The following is a 20,430-nucleotide window of genomic DNA, read 5'->3' on the forward strand; positions in this document are numbered from 1 at the left end:
GCGTTAATTGCATAGGCTACTGCTGTTGGTGTAATGATGGCCCCTAATGGCGATCGGGCTTCATTTGAATGTGAAAGTATATTTGCTGCTGACCTTGTGCAGTCATGCTCAACAGTATGTAGACACCTGTTTATCCAGGCTATTAAAAAGTACTGTAGTATACTGCAGTAAGAAAATCTGCTTTACACTGGATGCTGGAACATTGCTGTGATGATTTGGTTGAATTCAGCCATAAGAGCATTACTGAGGTCAGGGTGTGCTTTTGGATTAAACGCTTTGAATCACAAACGCTTCTGCAAAAGCCTTAAACTAGATTTCACAACATTGCTGTGAAGATTTGATGGCATTCGGGCCATGGGAGCATTAGTGAGGTCAGGTACTCATAGTGGATGATCATTTATAAATCAAAAATGCCACTCAAACCCATTCCAGAGGTGTTGTCTGGAGCTCCAGCACCAGTTCCACTGCTCCACAGCCTAGTGCTCTCAGTGCTGCAGGGCTTTATACCCCCCAGTCTATGGGATGGCATTGGGCGTGATGACTTTGTACTCATATGTGGCTGCTGTTATATTGGCAGTGCTTTTCTAGGGTGATTAAACAAGCTATACAACATGCACAACTAATACCTGGGTCAGTAATGGGTGCACTGTAAAGTAGCTGAAACTCACTCTTTAAAAGGAGTGTCTAGATACTTTTGTATGTTTAGTGACCTATAGAAATTGACCTATATTAGCTATTACTTCCGGTTTAATGGTTCTGTTGGTTGTTCAAGTGGAAAGGTACATGACGACAAATGTTTTGACAGTTTTACACTATAGTATATCAGCTTGTGTTAGATTCATGTGCTCAGTGTAAAATCAGAGCAGCCATAGAGCAAGGCAGAGAAATCATCAGGTATAGTTATGGTACAGCACAGAGAATGAGGCATCCTAATGAAGAGGTCATTGAATGGGCACACACGGGTCCAGGCTCAGCACACATTAAAGCTGTCAAATAATCACTGTAATGAAGAGGAGTGCTGGCAGGGGAGCCTGCAGGGAAAGATCAGGATGATGCTGGTGCTAGCCGACAACCACAGGATTTGGTGTTGGTAGTCAAAGGCTAAGCTATGCTGGACTCCGCTTCACTGGACTAGGATACAAACTAGTGTTAAGGTAGAATTAGAGGTGGGAAATACAATGGTATTTTTCGTTTGCTTGATAAACTGTGCTACAATGCACTTTTTTTGAGAAGAATATTGAGGAAAGAGCATTAGTGAGGTCAGGATGTTGGATGATCACCATCCCACCTCATCCCCAACTCATCCCAAAAGTATTGGATGGAGCACCAGCCACTAATCCAGAGAACACAGCTCCACTGCTCCACAGCTCAATGCTGAGGGCTTTATGCTCCTCTAGCCCACACCTGATGGTGCCAATCATGTTTATCTGCTCCAGACAGTCCTATTCTTTTGACAGTACTTCTTTACAGGGATTAGACAAGCTGTGTGTGCATTTGCACATCTGTGTCAGATGTGTGTCAACACGCTTATTTGAGGCTCATATGGGTGAAACATGGACTAGGTGGGTTTTAGGTGGACATGGGATTTGAGAACGTTTGTACATGTCTTGCTAACCCTGCATTGCAGCCCACCCTAATCTCACATGGGTCCCATCTAGGCCCTCATGTGCAATGTGTACAACCCAGATGGTGCCAATGTTTAACCCCTCCTGGTGCCAATGTTTAACCCCTCCTGGTGCCAGTGTTTAACCCCTTCTGGGCTTCCCAAACAGGCCCCACATGGGCATGTTATCTGGGATCTTGAGTTTTCCACTAATATGGCCGTTTGCAGATGAATCTGAGGTACAGACGTGTGCTCAGTTTTGCTCAGTTTGGCAAAGTGACATCCACTCATAAACTGGCTGATGTTTGTGTGAACTGGATTTGGTGTCATTATCAGCAGTGGCAGACTGTGCTTTTTGGCAGGAGGCATGACGGATCACGTTCACTACTTTTAAAAGTATCAAAAGCTCCAAAACTGCAGCTCCTGTCTCAGGTTAAAAGTCAGCCCTGTAGGAGTTGTTATAATAGGATGCTAAGAAGGAGACGTGGGGTTTAAAATGCGCCGCTGCTCCACAGAACTCCACAGAGGGCGCCACACATATAAAGATAAGCGCAGAGCTGAGGGGTTTAAAATAAGTGCCGTAGCAACACACAGAGCCCAAAAACACTCTGTCATATTTCTCTCCCTTTCATATTACTATTGCGTTCTCTCTCTCTCTCTCTTTCTGTCTCTCTTGCTCTCTCGCTCGATCTTGCTTTCTCTTTCTCACTCTTTCTCTCCTTCTCTTACTTTTTGATGCTCTCTCTCTCTCTCTTTCTCTCTCTCTTTTGTTCTACCTCTCTCTCTCTGCTTGCTGCTGATGCCTGTGATTATGTAATGAAGTGTCTTACATAAGCATGTTCAATAAATGACATTGGAAGGTACAGCAGTACACTTTGATACTACTTGAAATGCTTGCAAGTGTGTGTGTGTGTGTGTGTGTGTGTGTGTGTGTGTGTGTGCGCACACATTGTTCTGTGTGGAAAGTGATGTTTAAGTTTTGCTTTGTTCAGAGTTTGCTTTGTGGTGTTGTTTGCTCATCTGCCACATGCAACTGTGTGTGTGTGTGTGTGTGATCTTTCACGTTTTATGGATTTATTTATATTTGTTTATTTATTTATTAATATGAGAGGAGATGAAACAGAGGTATCATTTATGTTGGGCCCCTGTACACATAACAGACTGCTTTAAAAAGTACAGTATAGGAGGCCTCAGAGCGACCCAGTGAACTAAGGCATTGACGCCATGCTCTGAAAAATGCTGGTTCATGCTGCCTGCTGTCAGCATCCGGAGCCCGAGAGAGCACAATTGGCCTAGCTCTCTATGGGTGGATAGATGGCTCACTCTCTCCTTCCACATTGCTTCAGTGTGATGCTATGCGTCTGCTAGCCAATGCTTCAGAGCCGGGGGGGAGGGGGGGTTACCCAAATGCAAATGTATCGATTGCCCGGTGACATTGCATCAGCGGCAGTTCAAACAAAGCCAGTGGCTGGTTGCGCATGTGTTGGAGGAGGCATGTATAAGTCCTCAACTTTTCAGTGTCGGGTGCATTGCATGTGTTGGGGGAAGAATTCTAAAGAGTGGGTCGGGTAATTGGTTAAAAAAAATTGAATACTACCTGAAAAGAAAAAAGTGCACTGTATGGACAAAAGTATTGGGACAATTCTAAGGGCCTACACATTAGAACATTTTAAATTCTTTTAATATTACACTATCAAACTGTTATTATTTATATAATATTCCATTTAGGACATTAAAACATTTTCTGTTTATATGTATTGTTAAACATTCAGAGCCTCTGCCATGAAATGGTTCAGTTCACCCTCAAAACAGGTGTGAAGTATAATTGCGAGCAGTGCTCTCAGTGGCAGTGGGGGAAGCAGCATCATGTTGTGTTTAAAAGAAGAAAGGAGGGTGTAGTCTGGGTGTAACCTGTTGGCTAACCATAGTTATTTAATATTTCCACAGAAATCAAAATGTAAAATCAGTGTTTACATCTTTTTTTAAACTAATGTTTTTTTAGTTTATTAGTTAATTTTTAGCAGCTATTCATACTATGTAAGTTGTCTCTACCTTTGTCCTGTGCCAGGACAGGCAGAAGCAGCTTCATCCTCCCCATCCCCATAAACCAGCCCTGCTCAGCAACCGAAGAAGGAGGTGAGCAGCACTGTGCTGAACGACATGAGGCTCAGTGGGAATTTCTTTTTCTAATATTGATATGCAGTGGTGGTCTTGTGCTGGTTAAGATGGTCACACACAGGATGCCAGTGCTGGTTAATTGTTGTTATCTTAAAGAAGAAAAAATATTTAAGGTCTTCACTTTTTTGTATATAGGGCATCAGCCTTCGTCAGGGTTGGAGTGGCCTGGGGTGGTGGGGTGTTGGGACCCAGTGTAATCTGTTAATGGGGCCTAAAATCTCTGGTAGCAACCCGGTTCCACTTCTCCACAGCTCTATGCTGGGGGGCTTTATACCCCTCTAGCCCGTGCTTGGCAATGAGTTAATGTTTATCTGTTCCAGAGAGTCCTATTCTATGAGCAGTACCTCTCCACAGGAACTCAACAAGCAGTCAGTGTCTATGCATTTGCACATCTGTGTCAGCAATGGGTGCAATTTAAAGTAGCTGAATGCATTCATTAGAAGGGATGTCCACAAACATTTGAGTATGTAGTGTAGCTCAGACGTGCCGAGTGGTGGAGGTGTGTAGCTCTCTGAGCTGGATTCCAGCTGGTGTTGCAGTGAACACTAATTGCTTTCTTGTTTAAAGTGAGTGGATGTGGAAGGAAGCTGTGAATGCATGTGGGAGGAATATTTTAGTTTAGCTGAAAGATAAACAAAGAGTAGTGATTACATTAATGTAGGACTGTAGTCTGTCTGAACCAGCTCTGTAAATCAGTAAACACGCTGATTACTGAAGGAAACAAAAGCCGCATGAGGAAGCAGCACATGCCAGCACACACATTGTGTTTCATGCAAAGCTCCACTCCTGCACGTTGAGTTGCCTGTGGTCAGCCTGTGGCTGGTGATATAGACTTGACCTTTGTGAGATCAGTAAAGAGTCGCTGTTCTGCAGCAGCAGCAGCTTTGAATGTACACTGCGGGGCCTGTATTTTTGTGTGGGGTGCTTTTTGGCTGTTTACCCAAACTGCAACCAGGGCAATGAGCAATGCCATAAAAGAGCCATGTTTGTTAAAGAGATTGTGTGAGTGTGAGGAACATTTTAAAGGTTTCAAGAACCTTCACATAATGGTTCTGCACTAGGTCAGGGCTTCTTCCTAGAATTGTTAAAGTAAGTGGAGGGTCTTATAACCTTTAGAAGGTTCTTTACACACACATATAAACACTCTCACACACAGACAAATGAATAGTTGAAGGGATAGATAGACAGCCAGACAGACATGTAGACAGATAGATGGATGGATGGATGGACTGACAGAGAGACAAATGGATAGATACATAGACAGTCAGGAAGACCTGTAGACAGACCAACAGGTTGGCAGACAAGTAGACAGATGGACAGACAGACAGGTATATGGACGGATGCACAGACAGACTGATTGACAGACAGACAACTGGATAGACAGCCAGGCAGGCTGGTAGATGGACAGATAGATGCACACCCACACACTCCATGTCTGTTTCACTTACCTGTATCATTTATCTTTATCATATATACTTTTTTACCTGCAGTGTGTGTGTGTGTGTGTGTGTGTGTATATACGTGTATATCTGCTTATCAAAAGTTAGGACACCCCCCAGCTTAAAGAAAGTTAAGCCTCTGTCTCTGCCTTAACCCAAACGTTATGTTCCTTACCTGGTTTTCAGCTGTAGCTCCACCTCCTCCTCTCATCTCCCTCAGGTGTAGCTTGTCCAGTGTCTGGATGTAGACCTCAGTGTTGGCCTCGGACCTTGTCTTGTGTTTATAAAGTTTCTGTATTGTTTACAGCTTGACTTGTTGGTGTGTTTTGCACTCACCTGGTCTCTCTTAGGTCCTGTTTCTCTGTCTGGTTCTAGTCTAGACATGTTTCCAGACACTTCAGGATTCTTAATTATTAAAACAGTGTAGCTGTCTCATAATGGCTGAAAACACACACACACAAACACACACACACACACATTCTAATGGCCCTGCATTGATTTGTTATTGCCGTCTCTCGGAGTGGACGTTTATTGACCTTTCTGATGGCCAGAGTCTGTCTTCTTCTCCTGTGGTTCTCTTCCAGTGTGTTGACTGGTGGGCTCTCTCTCTCCCTCTCTGTTCCTCTTCATGTGTTTTGCTCTCCTCTGGTGGAGTGTGTCTCCTCTGTCTGCTCGTTTTCACCTGCCTGTGTTTGATCCTGCGTTTCCTGCTCCGCATTCTAATCTCAGCCCCGCTGAGCTGAAGCCAACGCAGCTCCGCTTTCTGCAGCGCTGCCGTTTCATCTGAGAGGACACACTCCCACCCATACACTCCCAGAACCAGACACACTGACAGTTTACCTCTCTTTCTCATTCCTCCTCGCTCTCTTTTCTCTTTATCTCTTTCTTCTTCTTTTCTTTCTTACCCCATCTTATTCTCTATCTCTCTTTCTCATCTTTCTCTCCTCTCTTTATCCCTCTTTTCTTTTCACTTTCTCTCTCTCTCCCTTTCCAAATCTCTTTCTCACCTCCTTTCTCTTCTTTTCATCCCCTCTGCTCTCTCTCTCTCTCTCTCTCTCTCTCTCTCTCTCTCTCTCTCTCTCTCTCTCTCTCTCTTTTTTTCCTTTCTCTCTGTCTCTTTCTCACCTCCCCCCCTCTTTCTTTTTTTTGTTCTCTCACAAGGTCTTCCTCATCACCCCCCTCTCACATAGTAATAACAACTATAATGCAGTACTAATTATAATACTAAATTACATGTTATTGTAAATAATCTAAACAAATAATAAGTACAGAATATACACTGGGTGGTTTGATAGGGAGAGAGTGGGGTAAGGGTGTAGTTGTATAGGCGTGGGTCAGTAGTTGTGTGTTAGTTGTGTGTGTTACTGTGTTACTGCTCAGCTTGTACACTGATGAGTTTCATTCTAAAGCCTGGTGTGGGGTTCTGTTTATATTCTGTTTATATATATATATATATATATATATATATATATATATATATATATATATATATATATATATATATATATGCCGAATCTCTCTGCCTCTCTCTATCTTTCTCTCTCACACACACACACACACACACACACACACACACACACACGCACACACTCCACTGTGTGTCAGAATGTGTGAAAGCAGCCTCTCTAATCTCTTTAGTTGGCGGCAGGCCTCTGAGTGTCTTCCAGAGAGATGGCAAATCTACAGAAAGAAGAGAGTTATGGGGAGAGAGAGAGAGAGAAAGAGGACACAGAGGAAGGGGGATAGAATGGACAAGGAGATTGGAGAGAGAGAGAGAGAGAGAGAGAGAGAGAGAGAGAGAGAGAGAGAGAATGAAAATGGAGGGAACGCCCCATATGGACCTGCTGCTTCTCCACATCCGCCACAACGCTCCAAAGAATACACCCTCAAAAGAGAGGAGAGAGAGAGTGTGCGAGGGAGAGAGAGTGATAATTAAACGAGTGTAAATTTAGCTGTGGGTAACAGCTGCTGATGGCGGAGTGTGTGAAACCAGCAGTAGAAGGTAGAACTCTATCAGGAGAGTCGCTGAGGGTAACTTGCACTACAGAGGCGTGGAGTCAGGGGGTGTTTGAGGCCATGGTGCACTCGGGACTCCCAGGCTAACAGCCTCTGTTCAGTCTTCCTGTCTGTATGCTAGTGCTAATATCAGGGCCAGCATCTGGATATCGGGGCCGGCTGGCAGTCATAAGAGGTGTTTTTCTTTAAATGCTCCTGGATGAGCTACATGATGAAATCAGTGCAGAGACGGTTTAATTAAAGTTCTACTGTTTAATCAGGATGAATAATAAGGAAACTAAATGTGTCCTCATTAATAGACTGAATGATGAGTGTATCAGTCTGATCTCACAGTGCGGTAAACACTGCATCAGTCGCTGGTTTCCTCTTGTAAAACGACCCATTTTTACATTCAGAGGAAATACGGCCTCTAGTGATGCAGAAAACACTACAGGAGACTCCTGTCGAACCCAACGCTACTGTAACCAAGCCAAAGCTACAAAACTGTAGACCCCTTAACATAACCGTAACCTACACCTTAATCTACACCCAAACCTAACCTTAACCTACACCTTAACTTACACCTAAACTCCTAAACTTAACCTGCACCTTAACCTACACCTAAACTCCTAAACTTAACCTTAACCTACACCTTAACCTACACCTAAACTCCTAAACTTAACCTGCACCCTAACCTACACCTAAACTCCTAAACTTAACCTTAACCTACACCTTAACCTACACCCAAACCTAACCTTAACCTGCACCTTAACCTACACCTAAACTCCTAAACTTAACCTTAACCTACACCTAAACTCCTAAACTTAACCTTAACGTACACCTTAACCTACACCTAAACTCCTAAACTTAACCTGCACCTTAACCTACACCTAAACTCCTAAACTTAACCTTAACCTACACCTTAACCTACACCCAAACCTAACCTTAACCTGCACCTTAACCTACACCTAAACTCCTAAACTTAACCTTAACCTACACCTTAATCTACACCCAAACCTAACCTTAACCTGCACCTTAACCTACACCTAAACTCCTAAACTTAACCTACACCTTAACCTACACCTAAACTCCTAAACTTAACCTACACCTTAACCTACACCTAAACTCCTAAACTTAACCGTAACCTACACCTCAATCTACACCCAAACCTAACCTTAACCTACACCTAAACTCCTAAACTTAACCTTAACCTACACCTTAACCTACATCTAAACTCCTAAACTTAACCTTAACCTACACCTTAACCTACACCTAAACTCCTAAACTTAACCGTAACCTACACCTTAATCTATACCCAAACCTAACCTTAACCTACACCTTAACCTACACCTAAACTCCTAAACTTAACTTTAACCTACACCTAAACTCCTAAACTTAACCGTAACCTACACCTTAATCTACACCCAAATCTAACCTTAACCTACACCTTAATCTACACCCAAACCTAACCTTATTCTATACCTTACTCTACACCCAAACCTAACATTAACCTACACCTAAACTCCTAAACTTAGCATTAACATACACCTTAACCTACACCTTAATCTACACCCAAACCTAATCTTAATCTACACCTATATTTAAACTGAACCTAACCATAACCTACGCCTTAACCTACACCTAAACTCCTAACTTAACCTTAACCTACACCTAAACTCCTAAACTTAACCTTAACCTATGCATTAACCTATACCCAAACCTAACCTTAACCTACACCTTAACCTACACCTAAACTCCTAAACTTAACCTTAACCTACACCTTAATCTACACCCAAACCTAACCTTAACCTACAACTAAACTTAACCTTAACCTACACTTTAACCTAAACCCAAACCTAACCTTAATCTACACCTATATTTAAACTGAACCTAACCTTAACCTACGCCTTAACCTATACCCAAACCTAACCTTAACCTACACCTAAACTCCTAAACTTAACCTTAACCTACACCTTAACCTACACCTAAACTTAACCTACACTTTAACCTGCACCCAAACCTAAACTTAATCTACACCTGTATTCAAACTGAACCTAACCTTAACCTACACCTTAACCTACACCCAAACCTAACCTTAATCTACACCTTAACCTACACCCAAACCTAACCTTAACCTACACCTTAAGCTACACCTAAACTCCTAAACTTAACCGTAACCTACATCTTAACCTACACCTAAACTTAACCTTAACCTACACCTTAATCTACACTCAAACCTAACCTTAATCTACACCTTAACCTACACCCAAATCTTAATCTACACCTATATTTAAACTGAACCTAACCTTAACCTACACCTTAACCTACACCTAAACTTAACCTTAACCTACACTTTAACCTGCACCCAAACCTAAACTTAATCTACACCTGTATTTAAACTGAACCTAACCTTAACCTACACCTTAACCTACACCCAAACCTAACCTTAATCTACACCTTAATCTACACACAAACCTAACCTTAATCTACACCCATATTCAAACTGAACCTAACCTTAACCTACACCTTAACCTACACCCAAACCTAACCATAACCTACGCCTTAACCTACACCTAAACTCCTAAACTTAACCGTAACCTACACCTTAACCTACACCTAAACTTAACCTTAACCTACACCTTAATCTACACCCAAACCTAACCTTAATCTACACCTTAACCTACACCCAAATCTTAATCTACACCTATATTTAAACTGAACCTAACCTTAACCTACACCTTAATCTACACCTACCTATATTTACATTTAACCCAACCTTAACCTACACCTTAACCTACACCTAAACCTAACCTTAACCTACACTTGTATTTAATCTGCACCTAATCTTAACCTACCCCTTAAGATACACCTAAAACCTTGGGTGTCACCTACACCTAAACTTAATATACACCTAAACTGAACCTTAATCTACACCTAAACCTAACTTTAACATACATCTTAATCTACACCCAAACCTAAGAGTAACCTAATCTTAATCTACACCTAAACCTAACCTCACTTTAACCTAACCACACCTTAATCTACGCTTGTATTTAATAGAAGAAGAAAGAACCTAACCTTAATCTACCCCTTAATTTACACCTAAATGTCAACTACACCTAACCTTAATCTACACCTAAACTGGACATTAATCTACACCTGTTTTTAATCTGAACCTAACCTTAACCTACCTACCTATTTAGTAATATTACTGTAGCGCCTCAGTCCACATGCTTCTTTCACTTCATAACACGCCATAATACAATTTTTTACTCCATAATTATTTTTTCACTCAAAACATTTGAGTGGGAGGAGCTAAATTGCTATAAGATGAATAAGAGGATGTATTGATTAAAATATGGTTCTGTGAATAGTTTTGGGATTTTTTTGATTTTCTAATATTTCTTTACATTTTAGACAGAATGACTTTAATTTTAAGCAAAAGTTTGGACACCCTTTGTCAGTACTTTGTCAGTAACATTCTCTTTGGCAAGTACCACAGCTTATTGCCACCATGCTTATTGTAGCAGATTAGTGTTTTCAGTTATTGTTTTAGGGGTCAGGGTTTTTATGTGGTAAGATCATTATCCTGCTACACAAGCTTTTTTTCAATGTTTGCTTCCGGTGTTTTGTTTTTTGTTCTCCCAGTACTGCTCAACACGATTTAAACTTTTTCTCCAATACATGTGAACCCAGCCACTGCCTCTCTCCAAACATTTGTCGGGCAGCCGGCATGGTAAAAGTAAAGCTCCACCACACCAGCTAACAGATGCCTGTGCCGTCCAACATTGCCTAGAAGTGACAAGGAGAGTCCGCTGATGGCAAAGCGGCATGGTTTGGTATTTGAACTTGTGATCCCCGGGCCATAGTGGCCGTTCATTAGGCCGCTAAACCACCATGTGCTGGTGTTTAATGGAGTTTGTTCTTATTTCTAGCTGTGAAATGTTCCCCTTGCCACTGGCTGCAACACAAACCCAAAGCGACTCATCCCCAAGCCCTGCCAGCAGACCTGTAGCCAATCACACACTTGTTTTTGCCTCCCTCTCAGGATTTTCTGGCTCGAGTTTTTTCTCATGACATTCTGCACCTCCATCTCCAAACAAACATTTGCTCGTTGTGGCCAGAAAGTCCCATTTCCTCTTCATCAGTTCACACTTTTGGCACTACACTGATGAGACCTGAAAGGTGTTTTTCTGATGAGTCTTTTCTGAAGTTACAATTTGTGCAGGTGTTGCTGCACAGTAGAACAGTGCACCACCACTCCAGAGTCTGCTAAATCTTGCTGAAGGTCTTGAGGGTTTTGATGTGTTTTTTGCGACCCTACGAGCAGGTATCTCTGAAGCTTGTCTTGGTCTTTTAGGTCTCAACATGACCTGCGTCTTTTCCTGCTAACTGCCTTTACTTAATTACATTACAGACCAAAGAAACGACTAGCTGAAAGTGCCTTCCTGTCTTCTCCTGACCTGTCTATACTGGGCCCTCCACCACTGCACACCGCTACACCCATTATTTAGGTACTGTGCACCTATTTCCGCTGAAAGCAGCACAGGGAGAGAACCGTGCACTGATGTCATAGCTTAGCTAAGCTCAGGGTTCGTGATTGCTGGTTTAGATGTTGACTTTTGGTTGTTCTACACTGAGCTCCTTCAATGTTCAGTGCTTGCAGGCCACACTAAAGGGATATGAAGAACATATCTGTAAGCTTCCGCTGGTGCTCATTCCCTCTGTGACGTTTTTTGGTTTGGTTATTTATAGAATTTTTCACATTAGAGATTACATAGTTTAGGACACACCCAGAGAAAGGGAGCAAGGCAACCTTCTGTATGTTTGCATCTTTATTATCTTGAGACTTTTCTCCCAGACATCATTATTTCCCTTTGCACCAGAGCATGGAAACCTGTTTGGTATTTAAACATCGCAGTCTGCACTTCTGTGACATAAGCAAGTAGTCACTTTTCATCACAGACCATTCTTTCAGAACTGCACTCTTTCAGTCATTTTCAGCTTAAATGCTGCTCAGCTCCGACGCCTTCATTTTTCATCTTCAAACACTTGCTCTCAGAGTATTATAGGTCTGGGTGCCAGATTACTAGAGAGAAATGTGACCATACTGGAAGTGAGCTGGTCTTTGTAACTCAGTACAGCTCTGAAATACACACACACTCTTTGTCTCACTCTTGTATTCTTTCTCTGTCTCTCTCTCTCTCTCTCTCTCATTACCCTCTTCTTTTACCCTTCTATTCTCAGTCTCTACAGATCAGCAGTATCACTCTCTGCATATTTGCCAGGCCTAAGTGTCTGTTTCTCAGAGGGGTTCTTCTCCAAGCCTCTGCAAGAACGTTTTTAAAAAAGTATTTAAAAGTTTCCACTTCATTCAAAAAGTACAAAATTCCCAGGACTGAGATTTGGTGCATCCTCTCAAGCAGTTCTGCTGTCTGAAGTGCTTAAATCGCCGAAGTGTTGGGAAGTGTTTTGCACAGCAGCGAACCCTGACTATTCCTTACTATTAGATTACTCTTAGAACTATTGGCGGACAAATGGTATATGCACAAAATGATAATTGGCATTTCTGTGGGGTTTTAATAGTATATGCACTATATGAACAAAAGTATTTAGACACCTGCTCATTCATTAGCTGTGTCTGAAACTGTGCCCTATTCACTGTATAGTAATACTTTGGGGGACGTGCTTTCTCCAGGTGGGTATGGCGTAGGATGGCGCTCCCCTCAACACTAGCAATTAAGCAATGTTAGCCAGCACGGGTGTCTGTTAGCTGGTGCAGTGGATGTAGCTGGGGACCAGGCACTTTCCTCAGATCGCGTTGGCTGCCCAGCCACGCTGCATTCGGCAGCAGTTTGAAAAAAGGTAGTCGCTGGCTTCACCTGTATCAGAGGACACGCATGTTAAGTCCTTACCCTAGCTAGGAAAGAGTAGACGGTACCGAATTGGGAGAAAAAGAGAAAAAATCATAATAAATAAATTAAATAATTAAAAATGGAAAAAAACTATTATAATTAATTATATAATTCAAAGTAAATGAAAAAGCAAGAGGTCCTGCAATGAGCTCTATTTTCTCCCACATGTTCCCTCTGCAATTCCAAGGGATGGGACCTTTCTGGTGCGGTCACCATGTGCGCTTGTCAAATTACCGTATTATTTGCTGTGACTCCTGTACTGTGATGGTTCAGTATGAATACATGTACCGCTACACCCTTACTGTGTTGATTAATCAATAAATCTATAAGGTACGAGAGAGGGCTGTGTATCAGCAGTATGCAGTGTGAGACAAGGCCAGCGAGGGGGGCAATTCATGCTCAGACACAGTACAAGGAAATTGGGCCTTATGTGAGTACACCCTTAAGCTGTAGACTGCTCCCTTATCTTAGCACACTTTGGGTCATCAACCAGCCCTGAAGGTTGATCATATGAGTGGGAGAATGTAGGGAGCAGACAACAGAGTGCCGCATGTAGGTCAGGGTACTCTAACTGGACACTTTATGAACTCCATCTGTTTTATGGGTCACTATATTGGTGTGCAATTAGCAACTGTAGCCCATCTCTTACTGCACAACATCTCAGCCCCCCTCCTATCTACCCCTCACTGCTGGTTTGGGAGTGATCCGCCAGCTAAAATGGCACACTATATGTATAACAGAATCCAGACACTGATACAGGCATTCAGTCACACATGCACAGCTTGTTTAGGTCTGATCAGTAAACAGATTGTTGGAGAGATCCCAGACCCCAGTAGGAATCTGAGAGGGAGGAGGGAGTGGTCGAGACGTGTGAGTGATCTTCTCTCCTCTATTCTCTTGCAGGTTCTGACATCGTGCAGTGGATGATCAAAAACCTGAACATTGATGATCAAGGTACAGTGAGCTGCTCTGCCTCTGCTTTGTCTGGTGTGTGTTTGTGGTGCTGAACCTGTCGACCCAGCATGTTTCCAGCCGTTTCCCTGAGTCACTCCGCTCGCTGTGAGGAGAGAAAACATGCTCTGACCTTGAATGTCCTTAAATTTAATGAGGCAGTGTGTGTATTTCTCCATTTCTCCCTTTTTTTGAAACCCCACTCTCTCTCGCACGCGCTCTCCTCTCACCTTCTGTCTCTCTCTCTTTTTTTTCTTTCTTTCTCTGTCTCTCTCTCTCACACACACACTCTCTTGTTCTCTCACTCTCTCACTTTTCCTCTCTTTCTCGTTGTCGTTCACTCTCTTGCTCCCTCTCACACTCTCTGTTGCTTGCTCCCTCTTTCACTCTCGCTCTCATTCACTCTCTCTTAATCACTTGCTGTTGGTTTATCTTACACTCCCACTTTCTCTCTCCCGCTCTTCCTCTCTCACTCTCTCCATCTCCCTTCTCATCACTCTCTCGTGCTCTATTGCTTTCTATCTCACTATCTCTCTTGCTCTGCCACTCTATTGCTCTGCCACTCTATTGCTCTGCCACTCTCTTGCTCTGCCACTCTCTTGCTCTGTCACTCTCTTGTTCACTCTTGCTTACTATCACTCATTGTCTTTCTCGCTCTCTCTCACACTATCTTGCTCTTTTTCTTTTCGTCTCTCTCTCTCTCGCTCCCTCTTTCACTCTTGCTTTCTCACTCTCTCAATCACTAGCTGTTTCTCTTTCTCTGATGCTCTCTCTCACTCTGTCTCTCTTGTTTTCTCTCTCTCTCTCTCTCTTTCTCTCTTTCTCAATTATTGATTATGTACTAGTAGTCACAACCTTGCTATGTGATGGGAGTTCTGTTAGCATTCTATGAGTGTAGTTTCTCTTGATAAAGGAACCCTGACTGAATTTCTATTGGGGCGCTATATAGACAAAAGTATTGAGACACGCCTCTTAATTATTGCATTCAGTCCTATTGCCACAAGTGTATAAAATCAAGTCTGAAAGAACAGGTGGTTCTAAAGAGCTCACTGAATTCCAGCGTGTAGAAGAACCAGAATGTAGATGGAACCAGCATGGTAGACCAGCATGGTAGATAGATATGGTAGATATTGACCAGCGTGATCCACCATCTACTGTAAGTGGTATTATTGAAAAGTGGACAACTGTACTGTAGCATATCTGGTGATGTACAGTTAGCTGTCCTGCCTCAGTGTGTGAGCTCAGTGCTGAGGTGAGTGGAGGTACAAAGTGGAGACGCAGTGTAGAGTGCATCACTAACACACTCCATACACTGCAGCACTGGAGTCAGATGATGTGGTTCCTCAGCTTGCAGCTTTATGTTGTGTGTGTGTGTGTGTGTGTGTGTGTGTGTGTGTGTGTGTGTGTGTGTGTGTGTAATATGGACACAAACACATACTGCCTCATCCATTCAGGTGAGAGAGAGAGAGAAATAGAGGTGGGTAGAGAGATAGAAATGAAGAGAGAGAGAGGAATGGATTGAGATATACAAAAGGGGAGAGAAAGAGAGAGAGAGAGAGATAGAGAGAGAGATGGGTTGAGACATATATAAAAGAAGAGAGAACAAGATAGAGAGAGAGAGAGAGATGGGTTGAGACATATAAAAGAAGAGAGAGAGAGAGAGAGAGAGAAAGAGAGAGAGAGAGAGAGAGAGAAAGATGGGTAGAGAGATATACAAAAGGAGAGAGAGAGAGAGAGATGGGTAGAGAGATAGAAATGAAGAGGGAGAGAAATGGGTTGAGAGGTATACAAAAGAAGAGAGAGAGAGAGAGAAAGAGAGATGGGTTGAGACATATAAATGAAGAGAGAGAGAGAGAGATGGGTTGAAACATATATAAAAGGAGAGAGAGAGAGAGAGGTGGTAATGAATAGAATGTCTCTTTCTCTTGCTTTCTCTCCAACTGTCGCTCACATCTTCCCATTGTCTCTCCCTGTCTCTCGGTCTCTCTCCCTGTCTGTTGCCCTCTGGCAGCCTTAAGGGAAATTATCACACACACACACACACACACACTTGCCTATTTCCGTCTCAGTGTTGAGGTCATCATGGTGTGGAGTGTTGTCGAGGCTCCGTTTCCAGAAGCTTTTATTGGATTCCTGAGTGAGCGCTCATACTGCAGCACGTAAACTAAGCTCATTCTAGAAGTTTGTGAAGAGCATTTTTACAACCGCTCCCAACCGTTCCCTTTTACAACCTAACACACTACTGTACACACTACTGTACACACTCCATCCTAACACACTACTGTACACACTACTGTACACACTCCATCCTAACACACTACTGTACACACTCCATCCTAACACACTACTGTACACACTACTGTACACACTCCATCCTAACACACTACTGTACACACTCCATCCTAACACACTACTGTACACACTACTGTACACACTCCATCCTAACACACTACTGTACACACTCCATCCTAACACACTACTGTACACACTACTGTACACACTCCATCCTAACACACTACTGTACACACTCCATCCTAACACACTACTGTACACACTACTGTACACACTCCATCCTAACACACTACTGTACACACTCCATCCTAACACACTACTGTACACACTACTGTACACACTCCAACCTAACACACTACTGTACACACTCCATCCTAACACACTACTGTACACACTACTGTACACACTCCATCCTAACACTACTGTACACACTCCATCCTAACACACTACTGTACACACTACTGTACACACTCCATCCTAACACTACTGTACACACTCCATCCTAACACACTACTGTACACACTACTGTACACACTCCATCCTAACACACTACTGTACACACTACTGTACACACTCCATCCTAACACTACTGTACACACTCCAACCTAACACACTACTGTACACACTCCATCCTAACACACTACTGTACACACTACTGTACACACTCCATCCTAACACACTACTGTAAACACTCCAACCTAACACACTACTGTACACACTCCATCCTAACACACTACTGTACACACTACTGTACACACTCCATCCTATCACACTACTGTACACACTCCAACCTAACACACTACTGTACACACTACTGTACACACTCCATCCTAACACACTACTGTACACACTACTGTACACACTCCATCCTAACACTACTGTACACACTCCAACCTAACACACTACTGTACACACTCCATCCTAACACACTACTGTACACACTACTGTACACACTCCATCCTAACACACTACTGTAAACACTCCAACCTAACACACTACTGTACACACTCCATCCTAACACACTACTGTACACACTACTGTACACACTCCATCCTAACACACTACTGTACACACTCCAACCTAACACACTACTGTACACACTACTGTACACACTCCATCCTAACACACTACTGTACACACTCCAACCTAACACACTACTGTACACACTACTGTACACACTCCAACCTAACACACTACTGTACACACTCCAACCTAACACACTACTACACACTCCACCCAAACACACTACTACACACTCCACCCAGCTGCTTACCTCTTTCTCACAGTGAAGCTCAGTTCCCAGACGTCTGACTCCTGGCTGCAAACGTCCAGCTGTAAACCTCTTCCCAGAATTTAAACAATGCTGTAAAGACTAATTTCCTCAGTTCCCTCTCTTACCTAAGTGGAGTCCAGCTGAGACATTTCTGAATGTCACTTCTGTAGTTTCACACTGGAGCTACGAGGCTAATGTAGCAATCACCAATCAACACTGCTTCAGCACACAGCTACAACAGGAGCACTGCTGAAGCTGAGTTCAGCCTGTCCCTCAGTCCACCGACCATTAGCAACGTACGCCAGTCTATTGAAGATTATCTATCTATCTATCTATCTATCTGTCTGTCTGTCTGTCTATCTAATTATCTACACTATTATCTAGGATTTCTATTTGTGTATATCTTCCCTTGCCTCTTGTCTGGATGGTGGATTTTTAACAACTCAAGACGTCTCACAAAAAAAAAAAATATCTGACAAATACACAATATGTACCAACCCTGTTATTTTGGCTTACATGTACATTACACTTAAGGCATTTAGCAGACGGTCTTCTCTAGAGCAACTTACAAAAGTGCTTCACTGTATTGGCTAGGATCCAAAAGATATCTCTAAGCTTAGATACTACTAAAGTCTGCAATACTCGACACAACACTTTGCTCAGGTACTCTTGAAAGAGGAGGGTCTTCAGTCTGCGTTTGAAGACAGCGAGTGACTGCTGTTCGGACACCCAGGAAAGTTTGGGACAGAAAAAAGCCTGGATGCTTGTCTTCTGCTTGGATCTTAAAGGATGGCGGGTCGAGCCGAGCTATACTTGAAGCTGAAAGGGCTCTTGGTACTGATCGGCTTTTGATCATTGCCATCAAGTACGGAGGGGCTAGTCCAGTCAGCATCAGGGTTTTGAATTTGATGCAGGAAGCAGCTACAGGAAGCCAGTGAGGAGAGCGCAGCAGCAGAGTTACACGGCTAAACAGTCTGTGCCGCTGCATTTTGGCCTTCAAAAACACTGATGTGAAACAATAAGCTCTGTTGTGATTGGCTGGTTCACAGCACTGCAACAGCTCACAGGAGCCGCATAGCATAGCATTGTTTTAATACTACAGAAGAACTGTAATTAGTCCTGAGTCTTAATGGATAATGCTGCTGTCCTCTCCTTGTGTCCTCTCAGTTCAATGTGTTGTTAGCAAGCTGAAGAGATTGTAGCCGATTAGCTCTTAGCCTTGCTTTCACTCACGTCCTCAGGTTTGTCTTACCACTAAAACAAATAAGCAAGTGCTTTCCCTTCTGCTGTGTGTTTAGCTCCAGATTGGTTCAGCTGAGGTAGTCCAGTTTGTTTTTGAGAGGTCAGATGATTGATAGAAGAGATAAAGGTTAAGTGCTAGTATTAGCTTTTAGCTTTTAGTGGGTATCCACATTTGTCTCCCTGGCTTTCGCTTTGTCACATGTCTGGAGGTGATGGGCTGCTCTCTAGTATCAACAACACCATATGCTCCTGAAGTCATCATCACATTTTAGTGTTGTTTGAGGTTTACAGTATGTCATTTTCTTGAGTCGAGCTCTCATTATTCCACAATAACCAAGGAAATGCAGATGAAGTTTGGTGTCCTGCTCTGGGTTTCATGACCTGCTGCCCTGCGCAGTTTGATATTTCTCCTTCAAAATCCAAAGTCCTTCTCTGATGTTAGACATGTAAGCTAAAGAGCAATAGGTCACCAGAAGTGGAAGACGAGTATGAATGTATGATCTTGGTGTTGGTATCCTATAGAAATAATTCTGTAATGGATGCTATTTACGTTTGATTCATGTTGTCCGCTCTACTTACAATAAAGGATTTGTTGCCAAATTAGTTCTTTTGTTTATTTAAAATTCCGATCTCACAGTGTGATTGGCTAATGGGTGTTCTATGGGTATTAATATCACTCATCTATGATCATATGTCCTTAGGTATCACTCTACCTTATTTGCCTTTGTGTAACCTAGCCATAGCTGCCAGCAACTAGTAATCAGTGAACTCTAAATTCTCCCAGTATCTAAACCACCAAATTATGTCAAATATACACTGTGTGCAGAATTATTAGGCAAATGAGTATTTTGATCACATCATCCTTTTTATACATGTTGTCCTACTCCAAGCTCTATAGGCTTGAAAGCCCACTACCAATCAAGTAAATGAGAAGGGGTGTGGTCTAATGACATCAACACCCTATATAAGGTGTGCTTAATTATTAGGCAACTTCCTTTCCTTTGGCAAAATGGGTCAGAAGAGAGATTTGACGGACTCTGAAAAGTCAAAAATTGTGAGATGTCTTGCAGAGGGATGCAGCAGTCTTGAAATTGCCAAACTTTTGAAGCGTGATCACTGAACAATCAAGCGTTTCATGGCAAATAGCCAACAGGGTCACAAGAAACGTGTGGAAAAAAACTATAAAAAAAAAATAAAAATAACTGCCCATGAATTGAGGAAAATCAAGCATGAAGCTGCCAAGATGCCATTTGCCACCAGTTTTGCCATATTTCAGAGCTGCAACATTACTGGAGTATCAAAAAACACAAGGTGTGCTGTACTCAGGGACATGGCCAAGGTAAGAAAGGCTGAAAAACGACCACCTTTGAACAAGAAACATAAGATAAAACGTCAAGACTAGACCAAGAAAAATCTTAAGACTGATTTTTCTAAGGTTTTATGGACTGATGAAATGCGAGTGACTCCTGATGGGCCAGATGGATTGGCCCGAGGCTGGATCAGTAAAGGGCAGAAAGGTGGAGGTGGGGTACTGGTATGGGC

At 42.6% G+C, this 20,430-nt stretch overlaps 1 protein-coding gene across 2 annotated transcripts in view; it reads left to right on the top strand.

Annotated features, from left to right (window-relative positions):
• Positions 1-20,430, top strand: part of rgs7b (regulator of G protein signaling 7b) — a 132,658-nt gene that overhangs the window by 68,593 nt on the left and 43,635 nt on the right. For both annotated transcript variants that reach the window (XM_072667046.1, XM_072667045.1), the window contains exon 4: positions 14,034-14,084. In XM_072667046.1, coding sequence (XP_072523147.1) covers positions 14,034-14,084 — 51 coding nt within the window. The remainder of the gene's footprint in view (positions 1-14,033; positions 14,085-20,430) is intronic.

Source organism: Salminus brasiliensis, chromosome 22, assembly GCF_030463535.1.
Source record: "Salminus brasiliensis chromosome 22, fSalBra1.hap2, whole genome shotgun sequence".
NCBI lineage: Eukaryota > Metazoa > Chordata > Actinopteri > Characiformes > Bryconidae > Salminus > Salminus brasiliensis.